At 40.9% G+C, this 22,668-nt stretch overlaps 1 protein-coding gene and 1 long non-coding RNA gene across 13 annotated transcripts in view; one reads left to right on the top strand and one right to left on the bottom strand.

Moving 5' to 3' along the window:
* ATE1 (arginyltransferase 1) overlaps positions 1-11,995 on the top strand; it is a 71,859-nt gene extending 59,864 nt beyond the window's left edge. For 5 of the 12 annotated variants that reach the window (XM_083439686.1, XM_083439695.1, XM_083439692.1 and 2 more), the window contains 2 exons: positions 651-771; positions 10,936-11,995. In XM_083439686.1, the coding sequence (XP_083295812.1) occupies positions 651-771; positions 10,936-11,114 (300 nt within the window). In that variant the 3' untranslated portion in view covers positions 11,115-11,995. Of the gene's footprint in view, positions 1-650; positions 772-5,402; positions 5,980-10,935 lie in introns of those variants that run through there. The other 7 variants (XM_083439689.1, XM_083439685.1, XM_083439694.1 and 4 more) reach the window with 5 other exon arrangements.
* On the bottom strand, positions 3,433-5,393 carry LOC310677217. Its single transcript, XR_014510998.1, has 2 exons — positions 4,314-5,393; positions 3,433-4,103 (listed from the first exon to the last, which is right to left on the bottom strand). It is a non-coding gene; the product is annotated as an uncharacterized lncRNA (long non-coding RNA).
* Positions 11,996-22,668: the final 10,673 nt, after the last annotated feature.

The raw sequence follows: 22,668 nt of genomic DNA, 5'->3' as shown, positions 1-22,668 counted from the left end.
AAAGAAAGAATGCTATGGTGACACCAGGTTGGTTGCAGGAGTTGCTGGAAGGAGGTATACAAAGCACCATCCAACTGTCTTAGCGACTCCGCTCGGGTTTTGTATAGGGCTTTACTTCTTGGCATTTACTTTTCCTGAAGATATCCCACAAGGCAGCAAAGGTTTTAGGATGAGAGTTTTCCTTCACCTAGATGAGCTCCCTTCCCAGGTTGAAGAGCCCCATCTGCCCCTGCTCTCAAATTACATTTCACTTAGCAGTACATCAGATTATTCTGTTTGAAGGATTATTGAGCTAGGTGCTCAAAAATATTAAGCAGTCAGACAAGTTGATTTTAAATGTGCTTTGTGTATCGGTGGTTGTATTCATTCAGGAAAAGAGAAAAAATGCCACTGATAGATTAAATTAATGATACAGCTAAAATGTTAATTGTAAAAGATAAAAGAGTGTGAAGAGGTCTCAACCACCAAAGCTGAACAAACATGTTTGAGAAATAGTGTGTCCATCTCTGTTTTTTTTGGATGGATTATTTTGTTTAGGATTTTCTATTGCTAACTATAAACTTTATTCTGGACCTAAAAACATTTGGAGTTCCGTTTTGATTATTGATTTTTAATAACATACCACTTACCTCTTATCCATTTTCTCCTAGGGCCAGTACAGACCATCTGACTTGTTGTGTCCAGAGACATATATCTGGGTACCTACTGAACAATGTCTGCCTTCTCTTGAGCATTCAAAATATTGTCGCTTCAATCAAGACTTAAAAGCAGGTAGGTATATAATTTACATCTTTTGCATATACTGTAAGATATTAGACTATAAATCAGGCATCCCCACATGTTTTGGGACTACAGCTCCCATCATCCCTGACCACTGGTCCTGTTAGCTAGCGATGATGGGAGTTGTAGTCACAAAACATCTGGAAGGCCAAGGTTGGCCGTGCCTGCTATAAATGCTAAACATTTGAATGTACATTGTGTCCCATGGCTAAAGTGATATTGTTAGCATCTTCCATGTATTCATTTATTCAGTAATTTTAATTGACTAATTCCCACTCTTGTAGAGTCCATTTAGTTAGTGTACAAGTAGTCCATTTTAAGTCATCCAGCACACTCAATTCTCCAGAGACCAGCGTTCAGAAAGTATAGTAGTAGAGAATCCCCGCCCCCACAGAAAACACACAAATAAGCTGACTTTTCAATGTAAATGGACTTTGGATGCATTTTTATTCCCCAGTTTGCATGAATGGAGCCTCTACACAATGGGGATTTTTGTGTGTGAAATGTGCTTCTTCCCTACCACCATTGCACTGTTCCTGATGAATATTTGAACAACTTCATGGTATTTTCAGTACAATACCACCTAACGTGTAGTGATGACTATGAAAGGCCATACTTGCACCCTAAAATGTGCTCTTGGTTTGATGTCGTCCTAGACACTGTTCTTCAGAGAAAACCTTTAATGTCTGTGTCGATCATGGTACTGTGTTCTATATTATTTTGGTGTAAAAACAAAGAAAAAAATAATGCAAACATGAAAACACATGTTTGACTCTGAATAACATTATCCAGAAAAATATGAATATGCTACACTTCCTGCCGTCAAACCAAAGTGGTGTTTATCATGAAATCTGGGTTGAGTGACACCATGTATAGTGAGCGCCTATCATGCTTCAATTGATATGTAAAATCTGGATCTATTATGAAGTGAAACACTTTTTGGCATAGCATTACAGAACTTGAGAGAGAAGCTTGAAAGGTATTACAAATTGAAAAATGTAGTGAACGGGTTCAAGGTAGGCAATTTTTCAAGTTGCCCTTGCCTAAGAAAGAGAAGAAAAGTTGTTCTGTTTTAATAGATGTGCTTGGAAAAAACTGGGCGTATGAGTAAACTGGTGCCCAAGATGGCAGCATTATAATATAAGAAGGGAGGCAACAACATTAGGTAAAGAATCTTAAGTCTTGTATGTATGCCACTATGAAATGATAAACTATAAAAATCTGCATCTTTGTCTATCCTGAGTACATCAGCCCAGACACGATCTGAATTCAGACTTATGTCCTGTGGTTTAAGGAAATTAAAACATAGCTACATGCTGAACAGCAGAAGGCCTGCTGTGAGCTACAGTCATTTGAGGTTTGGGTAGCTGCTTTCTTGAAGGAAGCAGTGCTCCATTCCAGGGCCGGTTTCCTGCAGAACACTTCCTTACAGTTGTCAGTAAAATAAGTCCTTTAATTAAAATACAGTGAGTATAAACATCGGGCTAGACAGACAATGGTATGCTCTGTTTCACATGAAATGACTTTCCATAACAAGACCTGTAGGTATCATACTGTAATAGTTCATAATTGCAGCCAACTCTGATGTCGTTTTGGTGCTTTCTAAAAACTCAGTTATTTATTCAGGCCTTTGCTGACTGTTATTGCTTCGAGATGTTTCTTGGAAACATTTCATAAATGAAACAAAATAAATAACTGGATACCAGTTGATTGCATTCATTCATTTTGTGGTTGCCCAGGCCTATCGACTGCTGTTTTGTTTTATTGTGTAATATTAATGTATTTTTAACATACAATTGATTTTCTTTCATTATAGTTACAACTGATGAATATCCCATTCCTTTAATGGATTTAAGCTTCTCAACCCCAAAATTTAGAAAACATATTTTAAACTACTAACTAAAGAGTGTTAGGGAGAAAAAGTGAATCTTAAAGGAAGGGAAACAGTTACTCAGAATTGAGATTACTGAAAGGGTTCTGGTGTTGCCGATATACAAAGCAACCATACTTACAGCATAATCCTGACCATGTCAGACCAATTTTTGTTGAAGCTTCTTTACGCTGGTGTTGTGTGTTTCTGCTGTGGAGGTTCATCATGCAGTTGAATGTACTCTCCTTGTAAGGATAATATAAAGGTTATGATGCACCATATGTGCAATCAATCAATCAATCAATTCAGGGACATTTAAGAGTTGAGTGTCTCAGATTCCTTTGTGTCGTGTAGGTGGACCATTCTTTCTATGCAAGTTCCCCAAATAGAAAATTTATAGTGGCTGATTGCTACCAATAAAATTGAGAGAGTTGAATGAACAAAGATAGTTGAACTAGATTATTCTATTTCCTCTAAGGCAACACAGCCTCCTAAGCTAAGGTGAAGAAGACTAATCGCTATTCCATAGAGAGTGTGAAGTGTACAAACACTTCTATATTTGAAAAATACCAGAGCTTTCAGTGAGCCCAATAAGACTGTGGTAGATGTGAGACTTTGGGACCTTAGTTCTAGTGTAACTTTTTCTTTTGGGTTATGTTGGCTTTAATGAAAACTGAGAAAATACTGTGCACTCCCTTCTTGTGTGTCTGTGTCTTGCTGCTTCCAAAAAATGTTGTTTACTTGTCTCTGCATTGTCAGGTCATTGATAAATACACAAGCTATGAAAGGATGTTCCAAATCTTTGCATCTACAACAGAAAATTCCCTTTTTCTTTTCAAAGCCCAATCTGGTTTCTCCGTAAGTTTGAGCTTGAAGCAAGGTCCCATTTGGTGATCTTAACCTTAGGGTTGTTCAAATGAGAAGTGATAAAGTAGGGATAGTTAGGAACAAAAGGAAGGGGGAAAACAATAATTAAAAACAATTATCCATTAATAGAATTAGAACTATGTATTAATATAACATCTCTATTAAGAACATACCGACAATCGCAACAAAAACAGCACAGCAGCAGCCATGTAGCTGTGACACAAAGTTTTAAAGCATGGGTCACAGATTGTGAAACAGACCAATAAGTCAATAAGTTCCAGAGAATAAACTATTCTATAGATTTATGAGAAATTTCAATTTTGTTATGATTTCCTAGATGTGCTTTTGCAATATGTGTTCTTTCTTTCCTCCCCCCACTCCAGAAAGACCAAGATAATTAGGCAGTTGAGAGTGAGATTACATAGCTAATAATAATAATAATAATAATAATAATAATGCATTGTGTCACCCAGACATGCATCCCAGTACTTGTTAAGTTAGCAGCAAAGCATTCATGCTTTTAATGCAGTCTGATTGTAACCCTAGTGACTAAAGAATACATCACTTCTAAGTAAGAACTTTTTTTCTGATACAGTGGTACCTCTGGTTACGTACTTAATTCGTTCCGGAGGTCCGTTCTTAACCTGAAGCACCACTTTAGCTAATGGGGCCTCCCGCTGCGGCCATGCCACCGCAGTGCGATTTTGGTTCTCATCCTGAAGCAAAGTTCTTAACCCGAGGTACTATTTCTGGGTTAGCGGAGTCTGTAACCTGAAACATCAGTAACCTGAGGTACCACTGTACTGAAGATATTTTACACACATAACTTTAGTACGTATTAGCAGTTTCCTTATAAGGAGTGGGTGGGAAGAGCAAGCCTTTGATTAAAGAAACAAAAGCTATGAAATACATTTATTTTCCCATAGTTACCATGGCGGAGCTTGTAACGTTCTTGCTCCACATTTTTCAGAGGGGGAGGGGTAAACTGCATTGATTATTCCCAGCAACTGCTTCAGCTTATTACATTTTGGAACTTGCATCTGTTTTTAATTAACTTTATAAACACTTGAAGGCAACTGAAGTTCATAATCCAGCATGATCCTTGATCATAAAGTATGTTTAAACAGTAGAGATAGTGCTAATGAGCTGTATCCAAACAAATTTGTCAACTCCACTTCTAGCATGAGAAGGAAAATGCTAATAGGTAGATGAAATTTTGAATCACTGACCTTGTTAAATAATTCTAGTTACGCTGCATTTACTAGAGAGAAGAGAACACCATTATCTGAACCTGTTTGTTCTTCAAGCACAAATGTTAAATCCTGCTAAAATCAGCTCTCCTATAAATGAAATTTGGGTGGTGGCGAGGGGTGTAAGGTGGTTGTAACTTCATAAGACCTCAAATTCCTACCAGCTTCTCTTTCTAGATCTATCTTGGAAAAATATCACATGGAAATAAACATCAGTGTAATGTCTTCAATGTGTATGCTTTCTCAGGAATCGCTCCAAAAGCATTTCTGGGGAAGCAACAGTGGAAAGGTCTAAAGATCACTTTAAAATTACAGAGCTGTACATTCCACTGGGATGAAAGATGACTGATTTCAACCTAATACTTCTAACGTTTATGCCTGCTTGGGGATAATTCTAAAGGATTCTTGTAGAAGTATAGAATGTTAGAAGTATCCCTGTGATGCATATTGTGTTTTGGGAAAGGTCTGCTATTTCTTTCTATGTTTGGCTGAGTGCAGCCTTGGTTTGTTGGTTTGGCTTCATTAATTATAGACCAGCTATAACATTCTGAACCAGAGTGATTTGATTTATCCATATGTACTTGATCCCCCTTTTTAAATACCTGATTTTTAAGTGCTCTTGATATTTTTTTCAGATCTAACTTCCCTTTCCTTGACGCGCCTACTTTGGAGTGCACGGATGAAAGGCCCGCTGCTTATATTAGTAGTAAAAACTGCCCATAGAACTTACGACAAACCACTAAGCACCACTGACCACAGCATAATTGAATCCAGCAGCACTAGGGAGCATGGAAGCTCCCTTGCTTTTAATTTTTTTGTAAGGGCAAGGAGAGAGTGATTTGGTATTAAAGGCCATGAAATCAAACGTGAGGGAAATAAAATTCTGGGACTCTGTCTGGAAACACAACTTGAATGATACAAAATTAATTTCTACACCTTGAAAGAGAAAGGAGAGCGGGAGAGGATGAAACTGAGTGGTTTTCTGAAGAACAAGGTTCACGGTGCTAAAGGGTTTAATAGTTATGACACAGTCTTATGAGAGGCTGCATTGAGGCAGTAACTTCTGGGGTTGGAGGATAAGTATTTATACATGGGACAGAACAGCTTGGGACTTGGTAACAGGCTACCCTCTGCTGACAGAAGAACGACTTCTGGGCACTTGCTGTGGTGCATCTGTGCCTTTTATAGGGGTAGTTAGTTAACATTAATGGGACGCGGATGGTGCTGTGGGTTAAACCACAGAGCCTAGGACTTGCCAATCAGAAGGTCGGCGGTTCGAATCCCCGCGATGGGGTGAGCTCCCGTTGCTCGGTCCCTGCTCCTGCCAACCTAGCAGTTCGAAAGCATGACAAAGTGCAAGTAGATCAATAGGTACTGCTCTGGTGGGGAAGCTAAACAGCATTTCCGTGCGCTGCTCTGGTTCTCCAGATGTGGCTTAGTCATGCAGGCCACATGACCCGGAAGCTGTACGCCGGCTCCCTCGGCCAATAAAGCGAGATGAGTGCTGCAACCCCAGAGTCGGTCACGACTGGACCTAATGGTCAGGGGTCCCTTTAGTTAACATTGTTTTGCCAAGGACATGGTTGAGGAGAGGACCCGACCAAGCTACAGACTTCCCAGCAGCCATTTCTGACAACAGTAGCAAAATAGCTTCAGCCATCCCTGGCTGGGAAAGCCAGAGCAAATATGCCCAAGTCAAAAGTAATAGGCATGGGAAGTCAAAGTTGTTTATCAACCAATTGTTCTTGGCTTCCCAGGCACAGGTTTAATTTGCAGTAGCAATACAAAGTCACTACAGATCAGGGAACCTGGGCAGCTGAAAGAATAGGAAGAGAAAATAAAGAGGTATAGTAAGCTTGACTTTGTTGAGCTAAATCCACTGTAAGGTTGCAGGAAAGCTTCTTAGGCAGTCGGAGCAGGAACACACCACAGTTTCTGGATTCTGCTAAAGCAGGAACATCCCAGAGTTTCTGGATTCTGTCCTGAGTCAAGAAAGCTTCCTAGGAGAAAGTAATTACATCATACAATGAGTGTTCATTTGGCCAGTCTAATAGCAAATAGCCTAATAGCAAATGCTATTTAGCCTTGAATTCAGTCATATCCTTTCTTCTACTTTGTATTGTTGTATAGGAACTGGAAGCCTTTTGGTTTCAAAAATTAAAATCTTAATATTTAGGAGAACAGCCTCTTCTCATATGTTTATCTGAAAGAAAGACAGTGTAATACATTTGCCAACTGAGAACAATAATTGATATGCAGCTGCAGAAGGAAGCAGGCCATGTCTTCAGAATAGTACACATGTAGCAGACCTCTCTCCACATCAGTTGTGAGATCACTTTCAAAATGGTGACATAGCTTTGATTGACAACTAGTTCTTACATTATGACATGTATTATAAAATATTTACTATATTTACTATCATGCCTCGTGTATGTGTTCTTAGAAGAGCAGGAGATGTGAATTTTTAATAATTCATCTTGGTAAAAGAGAATAGAAATGTTGGTTTAATTCTTGTTCAGTTGAAAGACGTATCTTGCTCTTATGTCATACTTTGCCTTCTTTAAACAGCAGCAGATCCTGTTTGGTTTTTATGCTTTCTTTAATCCAGTCAAAGCCACCCTACTTTAAGGGTTAAAATGAATAAAGTGAATGCTTTTCTCCTGTGATTGACTTTTGGCACAGGAACATTAGCCAGCTTCAAACTGAGTAAATTACTTGTGCTATTGTGGTGACAGAGGTACTTACTTACATCTTTTAAGTTTTTACAAAGAGTATCTGAGATTGCTTTAGTGTTGACTAAGAGCTACACTGTAAAGGCTCTTTTTGACAGACAGCATAAATCATACTTTGATAAGTAGTTTTTTATAGCAGAGTTTTGATCACAAAGTTTATTCCTAAATTTACATTTATGTGGAGTACAATCGTAAAAGACTGGAGCTAGAAAACTATCTCAAAGTTTCCTAATCAATTTATTACTTACCCTTTTAAGTACTGAACTGGATTTGTGGAAACACACATGTGTGCACGCTCACACACACACACACACGAAAAGCATATTTTAACTTTTGGGACCAACCAAAAAGCGTAAAATAGCAAGCAAGCTGAGACTGGTGCTTAACATTCAACACCATGAAGAAACAATAGTGTCTTGTGGCACCTTAAAAAAATAAAGAACACATTTAGCCTTTATTTTGGCTTCAGCTTTTGTGCACCATCCACTCCAGCACCAGTAGTGGCCATGTACAAAAAACAGTTGTTGATAACGCATACATCCTGCCACTAGTAAGCAGTTAACCCACAAAGTGTGCTAAAAATCCAGCGGGCTATAAGTGTTAGCACTAAACCCTTTAAGTTCAGTGTAAGTGTCCATTTAAGTTGGGATATGTTTCAGGATGTCTGCAGATGGGGGAAAATGTTCCATGTGGAGCATTTCAGTTTGAATCTAACCGGCTTTCTCCAAACAGACTGCCTATAACTGCTGATCAGCAGTTAACAGGGAGCTCCTTTGAAGGCTTGCTTCCAGTGCCTATCAGATCATTGGCACCCAAAACATGTCTTTGAACTTTTAACAGGTGTCAATCACCTGACATCATTATGACAGGTCCTGCCCACCTGTCAAAATATCAATCCCAAAAAAACTCTGCTGAAAATTTTAGAGGCTTCATTTATTTGCAGAGTTATGCCCAGAATCCGAATAGAGACAAAACTGTGATTTGGCTGGCGAAGGAAAAATCCCGGTTTGATAGTTTATTATGCTTATTATATTTGTTTATATTATAGCTAAGATGGTTCTCATTCCAGCAGAGGCTTGATTTATATCTTCCTTCGAGAAGGAAATGTGTGCATACCTTCCATGTTCAACTAGTGGCACAGAACTGAAGCTAGCCATGGAGAACGTAGCAAGTAAAACAAGGTGGATGTACAGCAGCATCCACTTCAGGAAATAAACTCTGAGTCCAGGAGCAATGTGAGGCAGAAAGGAATGTCCCTCCAGTATCAGATTTCAGGGTTCAATAAAACGAATTAGATTTAAAAGTAATGAGCAGTCCTGAAATAAAGTCTCCGTGTGGGTGTTTGTTTAAAGATGCAGGTTGGCGCCAGAACCGTTCAGGTTACAACTAATATTTTGCCTAAAGGTGTTGTAAATATAAGTCTTCCGTTTCCTTTTAAGAAGTTAAAAACTCACTTTATGTTTATGTCCTATTCTGGCGCTGAACCTGAACATGTTTTCCTTTGCAAATGTCACCAATGAGAGTGTAGAACCGGAAGCAGAAGAACAGAAAAAGTAAAACCCTGACAGAGCACTGGAGAAATATTGGCTACACTTCAGAAGGCTTAATGGATTTCAGAAAGCTATGAACAAGACAAATCAGCATTTGTGACTTCAGTTGTATGTGAAACAAGTGGCAGCCATTATTAATGAAGAAGTGAATTGGAGCATGGTGTCTCTAGACAAAATGAATAGATATTGGTCAGTGATGCAGTGTTTAACATATAGGTATCAACACTGAAGCAGATAGTGTGAAAATGATCATAAGCAGAAACTATCTTCAGGTGTTGATGAAGGAATAGGTGATGTCGGCATTTTTAAAAATCTGAACTCTTCATACTGACAGATGCAGCTTTGTGTTAATGTCAGAGCTTTTACCACACAATAATGGAGCCATTTCCGTCGCCGGGGAAATTATTGCATGGTAACTTACATACCTGAGCTACTTGATCATTCTCTGTAATCAGCTTTAGCAATAATTCTCTCATTTCACATGCTAAAGCAGGGGTCAGCAAACTTTTTCAGCAGGGGGCCTGTCCACCGTCCCTCAGACCTTGTGGGGGGCCGGGCTATATTTGGGAGGGGGCGGAATGAACAAATTCCTATGCCCCACAAATAACCCAGAGATGCATTTTAAATAAAAGGGCACATTCTATTCATGTAAAAACACACTGATTCCCGGACCATCCACGGGCCGGATTTGGAAGGCTATTGGACCAGATCCAGTCCCTGGGCCTTAGTTTGCCTATCCATGTGCTAAAGCTTTTTTTGGTCATCTGAATACTATCCCTTGCTTTTTCCTATAGGACTAATTGCAGTCATTAACAGTTGTCAACAGGTTTACCATGTCCATTGAGTCAATCATCCATCTCCTGCTACCCTTCTGAGAAAAACCCCATCCCACCCTTCACCTATATATAAGGGTCTGGTGACTTCTGTTTCAGTGTATCTGAAGAAGTGTGCATGCACATGAAAGCTTATACCCAGAACAAACTTAGTTGGTCTCAAAGGTGCTACTGGACAATTCCCCCCCCCCAACACTGTCAGACCAACACAGCTACTTACCTCGACCTGGAACAGAATTGGTTCCTTTTTGGAGGGGGAAAAAGAGTTACTTCAGTTAAACTGCTGTGACCCTAGTGTAGGTTTTCAACCAACGTTAAAATAATACTGGCTTTAAATGTTAAGTTTTTATGTGTCCTGGAAACAGCATGTAAACAACACTCCAGGTGAGCTTATTTTTCAGACATGTAATGCATTTAGAGTAGACATTTTTGTGACTCTGAGGTCTTCCTGTGTACCGTAAGTTTATAACAATAAATCTTTTCTATTGTAGTTTTGAAGGAATGCACAAAGATCATGTAGTATTGTAGCAGCCATATATTCTTCCCCAAACCATCTCAGCCAGATGCCAAACATGGCAAATTAAAAACAAAAACAAAAGTGATTTTGGATGACTTGCATATGAAAACTGATTTTAATTTCCAGCTGCCATTTAAATCTAACATATTTTGCCTGCTGCTTGGTAGGAACAGTGAACAAATAGATTCTCTCTGATAACTGGATTGTTGTACATGCACAAAACTTAAATAGACAGAGGAACCTGAGGTGTATTTTGTAGCAATCCTGGTGTGATAACACAACTGATGACATTCATTCTTGCTTTCTGAAAAGCAACCAAAATCCACACACCTCTTTCACCTTCAAGTGGAACTTGGTCGGTTCCTTTAAATGTTCACCTAATGATACGCTTTCTAAAAACAACGCAGTTGTCTTGTATCACCATATCAGTATCTAAATATAAGGTCTTGTGCATTTCAGTACTACTTCATTTGTCAACAAATGCTTCTTGTTCATCTGGCCGCTGCGTTAATACACCCATATTTCTTTTCTTACAGTTGATGAAGGGAATATGAAGGAATTGGGCCAGGTTCGAATTCTGCATAAGAGAACAGCCATGCGTTACAGTGTGTACAAGAGGAGGAGGAAGGGGCCAAGCGATGAAGAAAGTGTTCGACAATATGCAACTCTAGTGGGGCAGGCGTGTGCAGAGCGAATGTTGCTTTTCAGAAGCTGAGGTGTCAGTTCTTGAGGTGTTCTCCAGCACTGTATCTTATTGCACAACTGCCTATTGTATGCCCTTGTGTTGATATGCCTATTGAAAATGGAGGCACTTTATATGAATGAATACACTGGCTTATCTTAAAAGAAAATACCATTTTTTTTCACCTTTCTGCCAAGGGTCTGGCAAAATATAAAGGCCCTTTGTTTTATTTTGCTATCATGATCCCTTCCTTGCATTCTGAAAAGTGTGCATGGTGTGAAGTACATAAATGGTCTGAACACAATTTTTCCTGTAGGTCTTTGTAGTTTCCTCTTAGGGAGAATATTTGAAGTCACTTGGGTGCTGACATGTATCAAAGCTATTGTGAAATGTGTGTAAGTTCCACAAATGGGAGGCTAAAATGTGCAGTTGCATGCTACTCTGTTCCAGAACACGGTTAAACTATGGTGCTTGGAATTAAGCCTGTTTCTGTCCCAGTGAATCCAACAGTAAAACCCAGTTTATTCTGGCTTGTGGACTTTATATAATCTGTACTATATGACATACAAAGCCATCTAACGTAACTATGCACCGTAGCTTTAGAGAGTCACTGAAATTTTTATTTTTGCTTTAAAGAATGTGTAGTAGTCTTTAAATACCAAGAAACATGGAGGTTTGGTTTTTGTAATTTAATTGTTACTCTGGAAAATATTGGAATTGAAGCCAAGGTTAGGTTTGTGGTCAAATTACCAAAGAAATTACTTTAAATAAAACAGCAGGTTGATGTTGTACCTTGATGTACATCCCACTTTTTTTGTATTTGTAATGCCTATTTGTGTTCATTGCAAAATTCTAGAATACCATTTCTATATATATATAAAATCTCATTAAAAATGCTTTTTTTATCTTCAAAACACAGAAGTGTCCCTACTACTGCTATTATAGTTGTATATCTGGCACTGTTGCTCTCACTCATACTTAGGTTCTTTGTTTTATTAAAATTGTAAAGTACACAGCTGTAAATGTGAACATGTGCTTTTAATTGGATTGGGAACCTAATTTTCATAGAAATCCTTTTATCAATTTCTGTGTCCGTGTCTGACAGAACAGGCTGTAAGAATACAGCAGTGCATCTGAGAATTTACTTACCGGTACGTTGCTGATTAAACAATACTCGGTATGACTTGCAGACTCAGAGATGCCATTCCTGTTTGTTGCAATGAGTATCCGCTTTGCTAAACAGGTTGTTGGGGTTACCACTTTGGGAGTAATAAAAGTGAAGATCGGTTGAAGAAAGGAGGAAGGAACTGGAATCAACCTCCTCCTCCCAGAAAATTGTTTGCATGAGTGGGGGTAGCCAATGTCGTGCCCTCCAGGTGTCAAAACTTCAGACCCCAAGAACTGTGTTAACAAACCCACAACATTCAAAGACTGTGATAAGGTACATGTGATGGGTAGTCTCTTCATGTCCCCCCCCCCCCGCCCCTTTATAACTTCCATATTTAAACTTTTGCCTAATGAGCATGATCAAAAAACTGACAGGGTAGAATTGCCTATTTGTAGATTTTAACAAAGCATACTGAGTTGAATTCAACTAGGTTATACTCAGGGTAAACCCATTGGAATAAATGGGTGTGTCTAATTTAGATCTATTAATTTCAGTGGGTCTACAGTGGTACCTCAGGTTACATACGTGTCAGGTTACATACGCTTCAGGTTACAGACTCCGCTAACCCAGAAATAGTACCTCGGGTTAAGAACTTTGTTTCAGGATGAGAACAGAAATTGTTTTCCTGTGGCGCGGCGGCAGCAGGAGGCCCCATTAGCTAAAGTGGTGCTTCAAGTTAAGAACAGTTTCAGGTTAAGAATGGACCTCTGGAACGAATTAAGTACTTAACCCGAGGTACCACTGTACTCTAATTTAGTTGGGCACAAAGTCATCTAGTGAGCTTTATATTTGAGTCAGGGTTTGAACCCTGGTCTTCCTGGTCCTAGTCCAACTCTCTAGCCACTAAGTATCTATAAATATGTCAATTTGCATCCTCTACCATTTGATTGGCTATTTGGCTTTATAAAACCCAGTGTAATTGAGTAGACCAAAGCTTTCCAAGCTGTGTGTCACAACACGTGTCAGCTGCAGTATGTAGGTGTGTCATGTGAATGCTCCCCATGCTCCTCCTGGGGCTAGGAAAGGGTTTAACCTCCGGTTAAACTGAATTGCTAATAAAACTGAATTACTGTGTCGCAAAATGATGCATGTCTAAAAAGTGTGTCACCAACATGAGAAGTTTGGAAAGCTCTGGAGTAGACACATTAATGACACTTGTTTGGCAGCTTTTGGAGTGGCATATGTCTGGTTTCAGGGTAAACTCAATTCCGTTTCGTATTCATGACCTTAAATGTCGGACCACCCTTCAGTCTTTCACAAAAGCTGCCCCCAAAGCATTCCTACCCATTTAGCCATAGGGCATTGTGGACCTTAAAGGTGGATAAATTAACTTTTAAAGAAGTTCTTATAGGCGTTTTTTTTTAATGCAGTTGCTCTTTCAGCAGGATATCTGAATGGTCCCTACACTGTGATTTGTAAGCGGATCATCACAAAAAAATCTGGACTACAGAGCACAACACTTCAGACATTCAAAATAAGCAGTAAATGAAACAAATGCCCCCTCTGACGCAAAATATGGAGATCTGAGCTTAACTATGAAGCCAGACGTCTCTGTTGCAGTCGTCTCAGTCCACTTTATCTGTTATTGCCAGCGTCACATGGTTGCCTCCTGCCATTCTTCCTAGCATGTATATTTTCTGCCCATGTAGGGTAGTTATGGAGATAGTGTGGTATAGATCTTTCAACATAAAGGAAGTGCAACCTTTCTTAAGCTTTTTCACCTTGCACTGTGTTGTGGATTTTGTTTATGTTGACATCGCAAGCTGTTTTCTGGATTAATGTAAACAATACCTGATTTATTTAAAATGGAAGCAGAAATGGACAGCATTCATTAAGCCTACATGATGATTTCCTTTAGTTGAAGGATTTATGGATACAACCTATGCGTAATTGTCTTCCTGATATTTTTCATTTTTGCCTCATTTCCTCTGAATGTATGAGGACTCTTAATATCTATAATCTCCTTTAATTATGTGTTTCTGTCCCTTAGGACAATAACTGTCTTCAAGAAAGAAGATGTTTGATGAATCAGTACATTTTTAAAAAGAGTTTGTTTTGTTCTCCATACACCTCGATTTTCTGGGCTTCATCTATGGCACAGGAACCTGTTTTAAGGCAAAAGATTCGTCCCTAAATTAAGTGCCTTACATAATTGCTTTCATCCTCTTCCTCTCATATTTTATTTTTAAAGTGCCTACAATGGTATGGTATCATCCAATAAAATTTAAAACTTGTTTTCCTGCCCTGAAGCTCATAATCTAAGATCAGATAATACACAGCAAGAAGGGTGATGTTTTTGAATATATAAAGGGGAAGAAAAAGAAAGGAAATGCAGAGAGATGGAGTCAGAACCAAGTACTTGAAATAACTTCAGAATCTACATACAGAAGTAAATGCAGCTGTAGTCTTAGGCCCATTAGCTGAGGAAGACCGTATTTTTTGCTACATAGGGCACACCTAGTTTTTAGGGGGGGGGGGGGAATAAAGAAAAAAACAACAGCTGTCTTGGCTTCCTCTTTAGCCATGCGCAACCTCTCCATCCGGGAGAAGCTGCGCACGGCTTTGTTTATAGCCCCGGGGCTGGGACGGGGAAGCCCAAGCTTCCCACGACCCCAGCCCCCAAAACAGGTCCAGGAGCAGGGGCGAGATTGTGCGCAACCTCACTGCCCCTCCCGGGACTTGCGGGGCTAGGACAGGGGATGCCCGAGCAACCTCTCCGCCGCTCCCGGGGCTTTTAGCCACGGGGCTGGGATGGGGGAAGCCCGAGCTTTCCCCGACCCCAGAACAGGCAGCTATCCGCAAGCCTTCGGAGCCCGGCGGGAACTCCCGCCGCGCTCAGATGGCTTGCAGATAGCAGCCTGAAGCCCGGGGAGCGCAGCAGCAGTTGGCGCTATGCTCCCCAGGCTTCAGGCTGCTATCCGCAAGCCTTCGGAGCACTCCGAAGGCTTGCAGATAGCTGCCTGAAGCCTGGAGAGAGAGGGGTCGGTGCGCACCGACGCCTCTCGCTCTCCAGACTTCAGCGAAAGCCTGCATTCGCTCCATAGGACGCACACACATTTCCCCTTCATTTTTGGAGGGGGAAAAGCGCGTCCTATAGAGCGAAAAATACGGTAAGTCCCGTTGAACTCAACAGTGCTTGCTTCTGACCAGGAATGTGCTGGCAGTACAAATCAAATATTTTTTTCTAAAATTAGAGGAAAGGTATATTAAGATTGTCTCTAAAGAGGCATATTTACATATTGGAACAGAAGAAGCAATTATGACTATTTTTTTTCCTAATTGGAAAGAGGATTTTAATACCTCATTCTTCACACTTTCTGTTTTCATAATGTCTTCTTATCCTTTGGGTGTGGGAGAGAGATTACCCTGTTCCTTGTATTATTTTTATACACCATCTAGCTCCTCTGTGTAAGGAAGCCACAAATGTTATCTTCACACTTAATTGAAGGCAGAGTGTCCCTGAAAGCCTATACGCTACAATAACTGCAAGGGAACGCTATTGTAGTAATCAAGTCAATCGGAACACTTTGTAAAGCGCTGAAACCTAAAATGATCAGTCCTGGTGCTTTTACATGAATTGTGCTTCTCCATCAGACAAAATAAAATAAAATAACAGGCTATGTGGGTGTGCCACCAGGGGGCATGTTAAAGCTTGCAAATCGCATACAGTTCGTTGGTAATAAGCTTTTTGTCATTTCAACAATGTCCTTACTGTTCCAATTCTGCCTTTTCCCCTGCTTCTCTTTGAATGCTTTCATCCCAAATCCTGATGCAGAAGCTCAATCGCTACACTATATTAAGCTACGGGAGTTGAAAGTAATTGTCTTGTTTTTAAAAAGTACTTTATATGAAATATGCCTTTTGTATGCTACAATGGATGCAATAAAGAGCCACAAAGACAGCGCTGAGTAAGCTGTTTTAGTGTCTCCAGCCTATAGGTTCACTTCTGTGACTCTTAAGGTTGTGATCCAAAGAAATTGCATACAGGTGAATGCAGCTTCCTTTGCAGCAGTCCTCACTGGCCACAGGTAAGTGACTGTTCAGTTTTAAAAGTGCCTTGTTAAACTATGAGGATGACTGTGCCAATGGCTTCAGAGACACTCCATAGGATTTGTCTTGCATGCAGAGTATTCATGGTTTCAAGCCGGAGGAGGGCAGCTTGAAACCTAAAGTTGTATTCCTGGCTGGGGTAGATACCAATCTTAGCCACCCCAAACCTTTTCTGCTCCATCTGGTGAGGGAGCCAGCAGCTTTCGCCAGCTGATGGTGAAGAGCAAGAAATCTGCCACAGCTGTAGCCAGTTATCAAGGGTGACTGAGGCCTGTTTGGAAGCTGCTGTCGGTGGGTTGTTGGCAGCAGGTTTGCAGCAGTGGGGCAGTCTTGAAGAGAGAGAGAGAGAACCCATTTGGGGTATGACAAGAAAAAGGACACTCCCTTTGGTTGTTGATCGGTTTGGAGCAGTTGGGGAGAGAGGTGAGTTAGTTTATCTTAGTTTATCTTAGTTTATCTTCCAAGTGATAGACTGGTAGAGAGCTACACCTGTGGTAAAAGTGTGAATGCAGCTCACAAACACACACCCAGGGTGCCTAGTGGGTATTTGTGTGATTTTACTATTTTATATTGTTTGGTTTGGTTGTACTTTTACTGTAGCAGTCTTCTGTGTTAATCTGATACTCACTGGGTTTTTTTTTGGGGGGGGGGTTGCCCCCAAAGCAGTCTATAAATAAAACATAACGTAGCACAACCTCTCAATGTCTGCATGTTGAGGACAGTTTTATGCAAGGGAACACCCTATGTACAAATAGCTGCTTGTGTATTATAGGGGCTTCATGTGATCATGATGCCCATTGAGGCAGAGTTCCTGGCTGCATGAAACCCCTGCATGCACAAGCGAGTGGCTATGAACAGGAGTGCCTTTACTGAAAACAACGCTCAACATGTAGCTGTTGAAAGGAAGGGCCTTGGGCCTTGAGGCTTGCTTGAATCACAGAACTGAGAGGGACCATGAGGGTCATCTAGTCCAGCCCCCTCCAATGCAGGATTCTTTCACCTAACGTGGGGCTTGACCCCACAACCCTGAAATTAAGAGTCTCATGCTCTACTGACTGAGCTATCCCTCAGGGGTAAGATCAGAGCCTCACTCCAGCATGAAACCATGTGTGTCCTGTGTGTGAGTAATGGATCTTTAATACCTATTTAGTGTGAGTTCTTTAATACCTATTTAGTGTGAGCTTAAGTGACCATTAGCGAACCAGGATAGTTTAGGAATAATCACTTTAAAATGACTGCTCCTTAGCTTTTTTCTCATTTGAGGCAGGGGAAGCAAGCAAAAGGACTATATCATGGAATAAAATTGTTCTAATTCTAGAATAAATACCCCTGAGGGTGGAGGCTTCTATTACCAATTTTTTAGGAAACAATGTAGAGCTACCTTGTGCCTTTACAATGAGAAATGATATGAAGATCAAATGTTACTATTAAATATATATACAGTACAGTGGTACCTCGGGTTACATACGCTTCAGGTTACAGACCCTGCTAACCCAGAAATAGTGCTTCAGGTTAAGAACTTTGCTTCAGGATGAGAACAGAAATTGTGCTCTGGCGGCGTGGCAGCAGCAGGAGGCCCCATTAGCTAAAGTGGTGCTTCAGGTTAAGAACAGTTTCAGGTTAAGTACGGACCTCCGGAACGAATTAAGTACTGTATATAACTCCTTAATATACAAATCTCTTAGCAGTTTACAATGAAAGTGCTATAGGCATGCACATGGAGAAGACGTCAGATATAAGCCTTGCATCCTGGTACTTGAAACTAATTGCTGGGAACCACAGGAGGGTTGAGTAATGTTGGTCCTAGTTGTGGGCTTCCCAAGGGCGTCTAGGTGGCCACTGTGGGAGCAGCATGCTGGGCTAGGTAGACCTCTGGCCTGATCTAGCAGGCACTTCTTATGTTAAGTAGGTCTCATTGTTTCCCTTCACTGGCACCGGAAGATGAGAAATGCCAGCTAGGCAGTAATTTGTTAGGTAGGCAAGCAATAAATCTTATTGTGTCAAGGATTTGGGAAAGTTGAGAAATGGAAATATTAAGTAGTACGTTATGTGTTCGTGGTCATTTCCGCCAGCGTTTCTGAATTAAACATCACCCATTCATTAAAGCTGATTATCCAGATGCAATGTAACCTAACTCTTGTCTATTGATGGAGCAACACCTAACAAGCATATAATCTAGGAAGATTATGCAGTATATTAGAGTGCATTTTAGGGGGTGGGTGGAAATCAATGGAAGGACTCTGAAACAAGGAATATACTTTCAGATCTGGAATACTTGGGAGCAGCTGGAATTAAAATGATGGTGTAAGCCATGCTAACAATAGACTGAGCAACCTCCAATGGTGTGAGCTTGCCCGTGCAGTGGAAATCTGCTTGCCCAAAGGGACTTCTGGTTTCTCTTCTCTCCACCTGTGCACCTTTCAAACTCTGTTCTGAAGTGTCCCCCAACCTAACAGAGCAAATTTTAGAGGTGTGCTGTGTGCTGTGGGGGGCGGGGAGGGAAAGAGGAGAAGGTATTGTTCTCATGAAGGCTTTCAAATAATTATATTCACTTTTTGGGGAGAGAGGATTCTGATTATTACTTTCTTTAAAAAAATGTTTAGGTATCCTTCAGGTCTGATTTACCCTTATACCAGCCCTTATAATTTGGATTCCTTCTCCCTAACCAGAATACCTTAAAAGATTAATTACTCCAGTATGTTGAAGAACATTCTGTTTTCATATGATCTCTATTTTGCACTTCCTGTTCCAGTTGTGGTGCTGTCTAGAGTGTATCTGGTGTTTCCTTGCCCTTTCAGCTGGGATGAGAGCTGGTTTTCTTCTCCAAGAACAGCAACTCCTAGGCCAATTGCTCCTCAAGACCAGTCCAGCCATTTCTAGATCACTTTCTCCTATAGTCACAGTTCTGAATGTGCTGAACATGATCTTGCCATGTTGCCCCACCTCCCTCTCAGATGTTTTGGTTTGTCAAACAACCTATATTTCTCTCAGCCACCCCGGAAATGGCCTATTGCCACGAGTTGAATCTATTGCTTATTTCCACTGAATGGTTGCCCACTTTCTATATACCCCAGAATGGCTATTTCTGATGAACCATTCTACTGTAGTGCTCTGTCTCTCTTGCTTTCTCCAAGCCTCCTAAGATTTTTTTTCACCTGCATTTCTCTAGAGTGACCAGATGATCTGGTCCACGGAGCTTAGAAGTTGCTGATCAGTTCTGTCATATTGGACGCTAGACCTGTTTGCTTTTCAGAGCCCAATACATACGCTTAGTTTTCATCGTCTTCCCCCAACCCCACAGCACAAATCTATGTTACATCTGGCAGATCAGATTATTGAAACAAATTAGAATTGAGGTGGTGTATTTGTCATGCAGAAAGCATGAGCATCTGCAGGAATTTTTCAGGGGGAGGGAAGTAAAATACTGAAAGGTGGGAGCATGCTTGATGTCTCGTTTTTAAGAAGTGAGAAGATAATTGCCATACATATGGTCTTGTATCTCAAGCTGTACAAATGCTAGAAGAAGAAAAAAACTGACTGAAAACAGAGAATCTGGGGGTTATGGTTCATCCGTGGGGGCAATTGCCCTTTTCTCTCCCCCCCACCACCAATGCACACAGACAAAGAATATCTGGTTGCCTCCAACAACCCCCCCACCTCCAGTAATCCCTCATATTTCTTTCTTGGGTTCCCGCTGCTTAACCGACCATGGAAACTGCCGACAAACAAGCAATATATCTAATGAAGCAGAAATGACAGGATGCCCTTAATCCAATCCTCACACCTCCGAGAAGAAGCTACTGAAGCTGCCTCATTGCCAGCCCTCCGGTATTAATAATGGCCTTGCTTACCAATCTCCTTTCAACTTCCATTTATGGTGAGCAGAATGAATCCCAACAGCATTAACACCTACCTTGTGACTTGTGAAAAACCACTTCTACCTCAAAACTGGCTAGTTTTACCTTAAAGGCTGTAGATTATATGTCTATAATATGAGCTCATTAAAGGAAAGAAGATACAAGCTGATAAGATGCAAGCTTGTCTCTATTCTTGAAAGCTGTTGAAACTTATCCCCCCCCTCTTTTTTTTTAATGAGTACCTGTGGGGATGACATGGCCTGGGTATGATATTACAATGCTGCAGTTTATATTGCTATATAAAATTATGTGTGGTGTAGAGAAAGAGGATAGAAGTTTTTCTTTCTCTTTAATAATACAAAACTTGGGGCGTCCAATGAAGCGGAATGGTGGAAAATTCAGGACAGATTAAAGAAAGTACTTTTTTCACACAGCATAGGGGTTTATAAGTTCTGCTGCTTATGTTTGCCCACCAGAGATGCCATTCTCTGTGGAAGCCCCTGAGTTGTGGATTTCCCTCCCCACAGAGCTTTTTCCAACACCTTCACCACTCAGCTTTCAGCGAATTCCGACAATGCGCCTCTTTACCCTGACACGAGAGATGTGTGTTTTTAGGACCCACTCTGTTCCTGTGATTCGTTTTGACCGTTTTTAATACTATGTAAATAATTGCAACCACCTTGGGACCTGCTCGTGAATCGTCCTCTATGGAATTTGCTCCCACAAGAGGTCATGATGGCGACCATCTTGGATGGCTTTGAAAGAAGATTAGACCAATTCATGGAGGATAGGACTGTCAGTGGCTGCTAGCCATAATGACTGTGTTCTCCCTCTACTGTTGGAAGCAGAGTGTCTCTTAATAGGTAAAAGGTACAGGACCCCTGGACGGTTAAGTCCAGTCAAAGGCGACTATGGGGTTGTGGGACTCATCTCGTTTGCAGGCCGAGGGAGCCAGCGTTTGTCCACAGGCAGCTTTCCGGGTCATGTGACCAGCATGACTAAACCGCTTCTGGCACAACGGAACACCGTGACATAAGCCAGAGTGCACGGAAATGCCGTTTACCTTCCTGCCACAGTGGTACCTATTTATCTACTTGCACTTTGACGTGCTTTCCAACTGCTAGGTTGGCAAGAGCTGGGACAGAGCAACAGGAGCTCAGCCTGTCATGGGGATTCAAACCGTCAACCTTCCGATCGGCAAGCCCAAGAGGCTCAGTAGTTTAGACCACAGTGCCTCTTAATATCAGTTGTTGGGAATCATGAGTGTGGAGAGCACTGCCTTGCTTGTGACCTTCCCATAGGCATCTGGCTAACTATTGTGAGAACAGGATGCTGGACTAGAAAGGCCTTTGGGCTGGTCCACTGAGAGGGTTCATGTGTTCTTAGTAGCTTGTCTCTCATGGATTGCATACGAGTACCATGTTAGAAATCCACACATTATTAATGCTAAATATTAGCGGTGGCTGTGTTAGGTTCAGCAGAGAAGGAACCAGGTGAGCCCTGATCAAGATCCCACTCTTGGGGATAACCTTTTGATGAGAACACGGCCTGCTTCTACACTTAAAACAAGAAGGCACAACACTGAATTGATTTATCATCCTTTGGTAACACACCGCACCATCTAGCCCATTTGAGGAGCACAGGCCCTTCACCAATACCTATTTCCCATCATAACAAGGAGCCTTTTACTAGTAGCAAGAATCACGACCAAGTTCACCATGTTGCTTTGAGTGTGGATGAGAAGAAAGCGGTGCTGGTCGTATTAAATAAGTGTTTAGTTATGTAGACCATTTTCTCAGTCATTTATTTCCACGTGAGCTATCTGTATACTTTGAAATGTGTTGCAGTCCTCTTAGTTTAAAAGGGAAACTTCTGGAATGTTGCTAGCATTTTTTTTTTTTATTTTTAAAGTGTGAGCTAGAAAAATAACAATAGCAGACTGCAGAAGGCAGCAGTGTTGGATTGGATGCAAATGACTCTAAACCCACAACCAAGAGAACTGCACAGCTTTTAAAAGATTGGCACCCAGATACTATGTCACAGCTGCTGCAGCCAGAGGAGGGTGTATGGAAGATGGATGGATGATGCAGATCAATGTTAAGACACCACAGAAGGCTTGTGCTTATTGATGAAGAGGGGGGAGCATTGCCCATCTGGTTTTGTGAAGATTTTGGCTTTAAAAGGGGCACTTAATTTAAATAATGAGAGATTTGTTGGGCATCTTCATATTGTATATCTCCATGTCTATTGACATTAGGCAGGTGCCCTCGCTATATATTTCAGATGCCTGCTGAAAACATTTTTGTTTCAAAAATCTACCCACATCTGTGTTAAAAGTTTTATCTTTGACTTTACTCATGATGTTTTTATTCGTAATAGTTACACACACACACACACACACACACACACGTTTTTAATTAAATCAGTGTGGGAATTCAGATGTAACGATCAGCATAGGTATTCCATACCAAAGCAGATCCCCATCATAAGTCATGTTTCTCACTACTTATAA

This window comes from Podarcis tiliguerta (assembly GCF_965153285.1).
Source record: "Podarcis tiliguerta genome assembly, chromosome: 5".
Classification (NCBI taxonomy): domain Eukaryota; kingdom Metazoa; phylum Chordata; class Lepidosauria; order Squamata; family Lacertidae; genus Podarcis; species Podarcis tiliguerta.
This window is presented reverse-complemented; position numbering and strand designations above follow the sequence as displayed.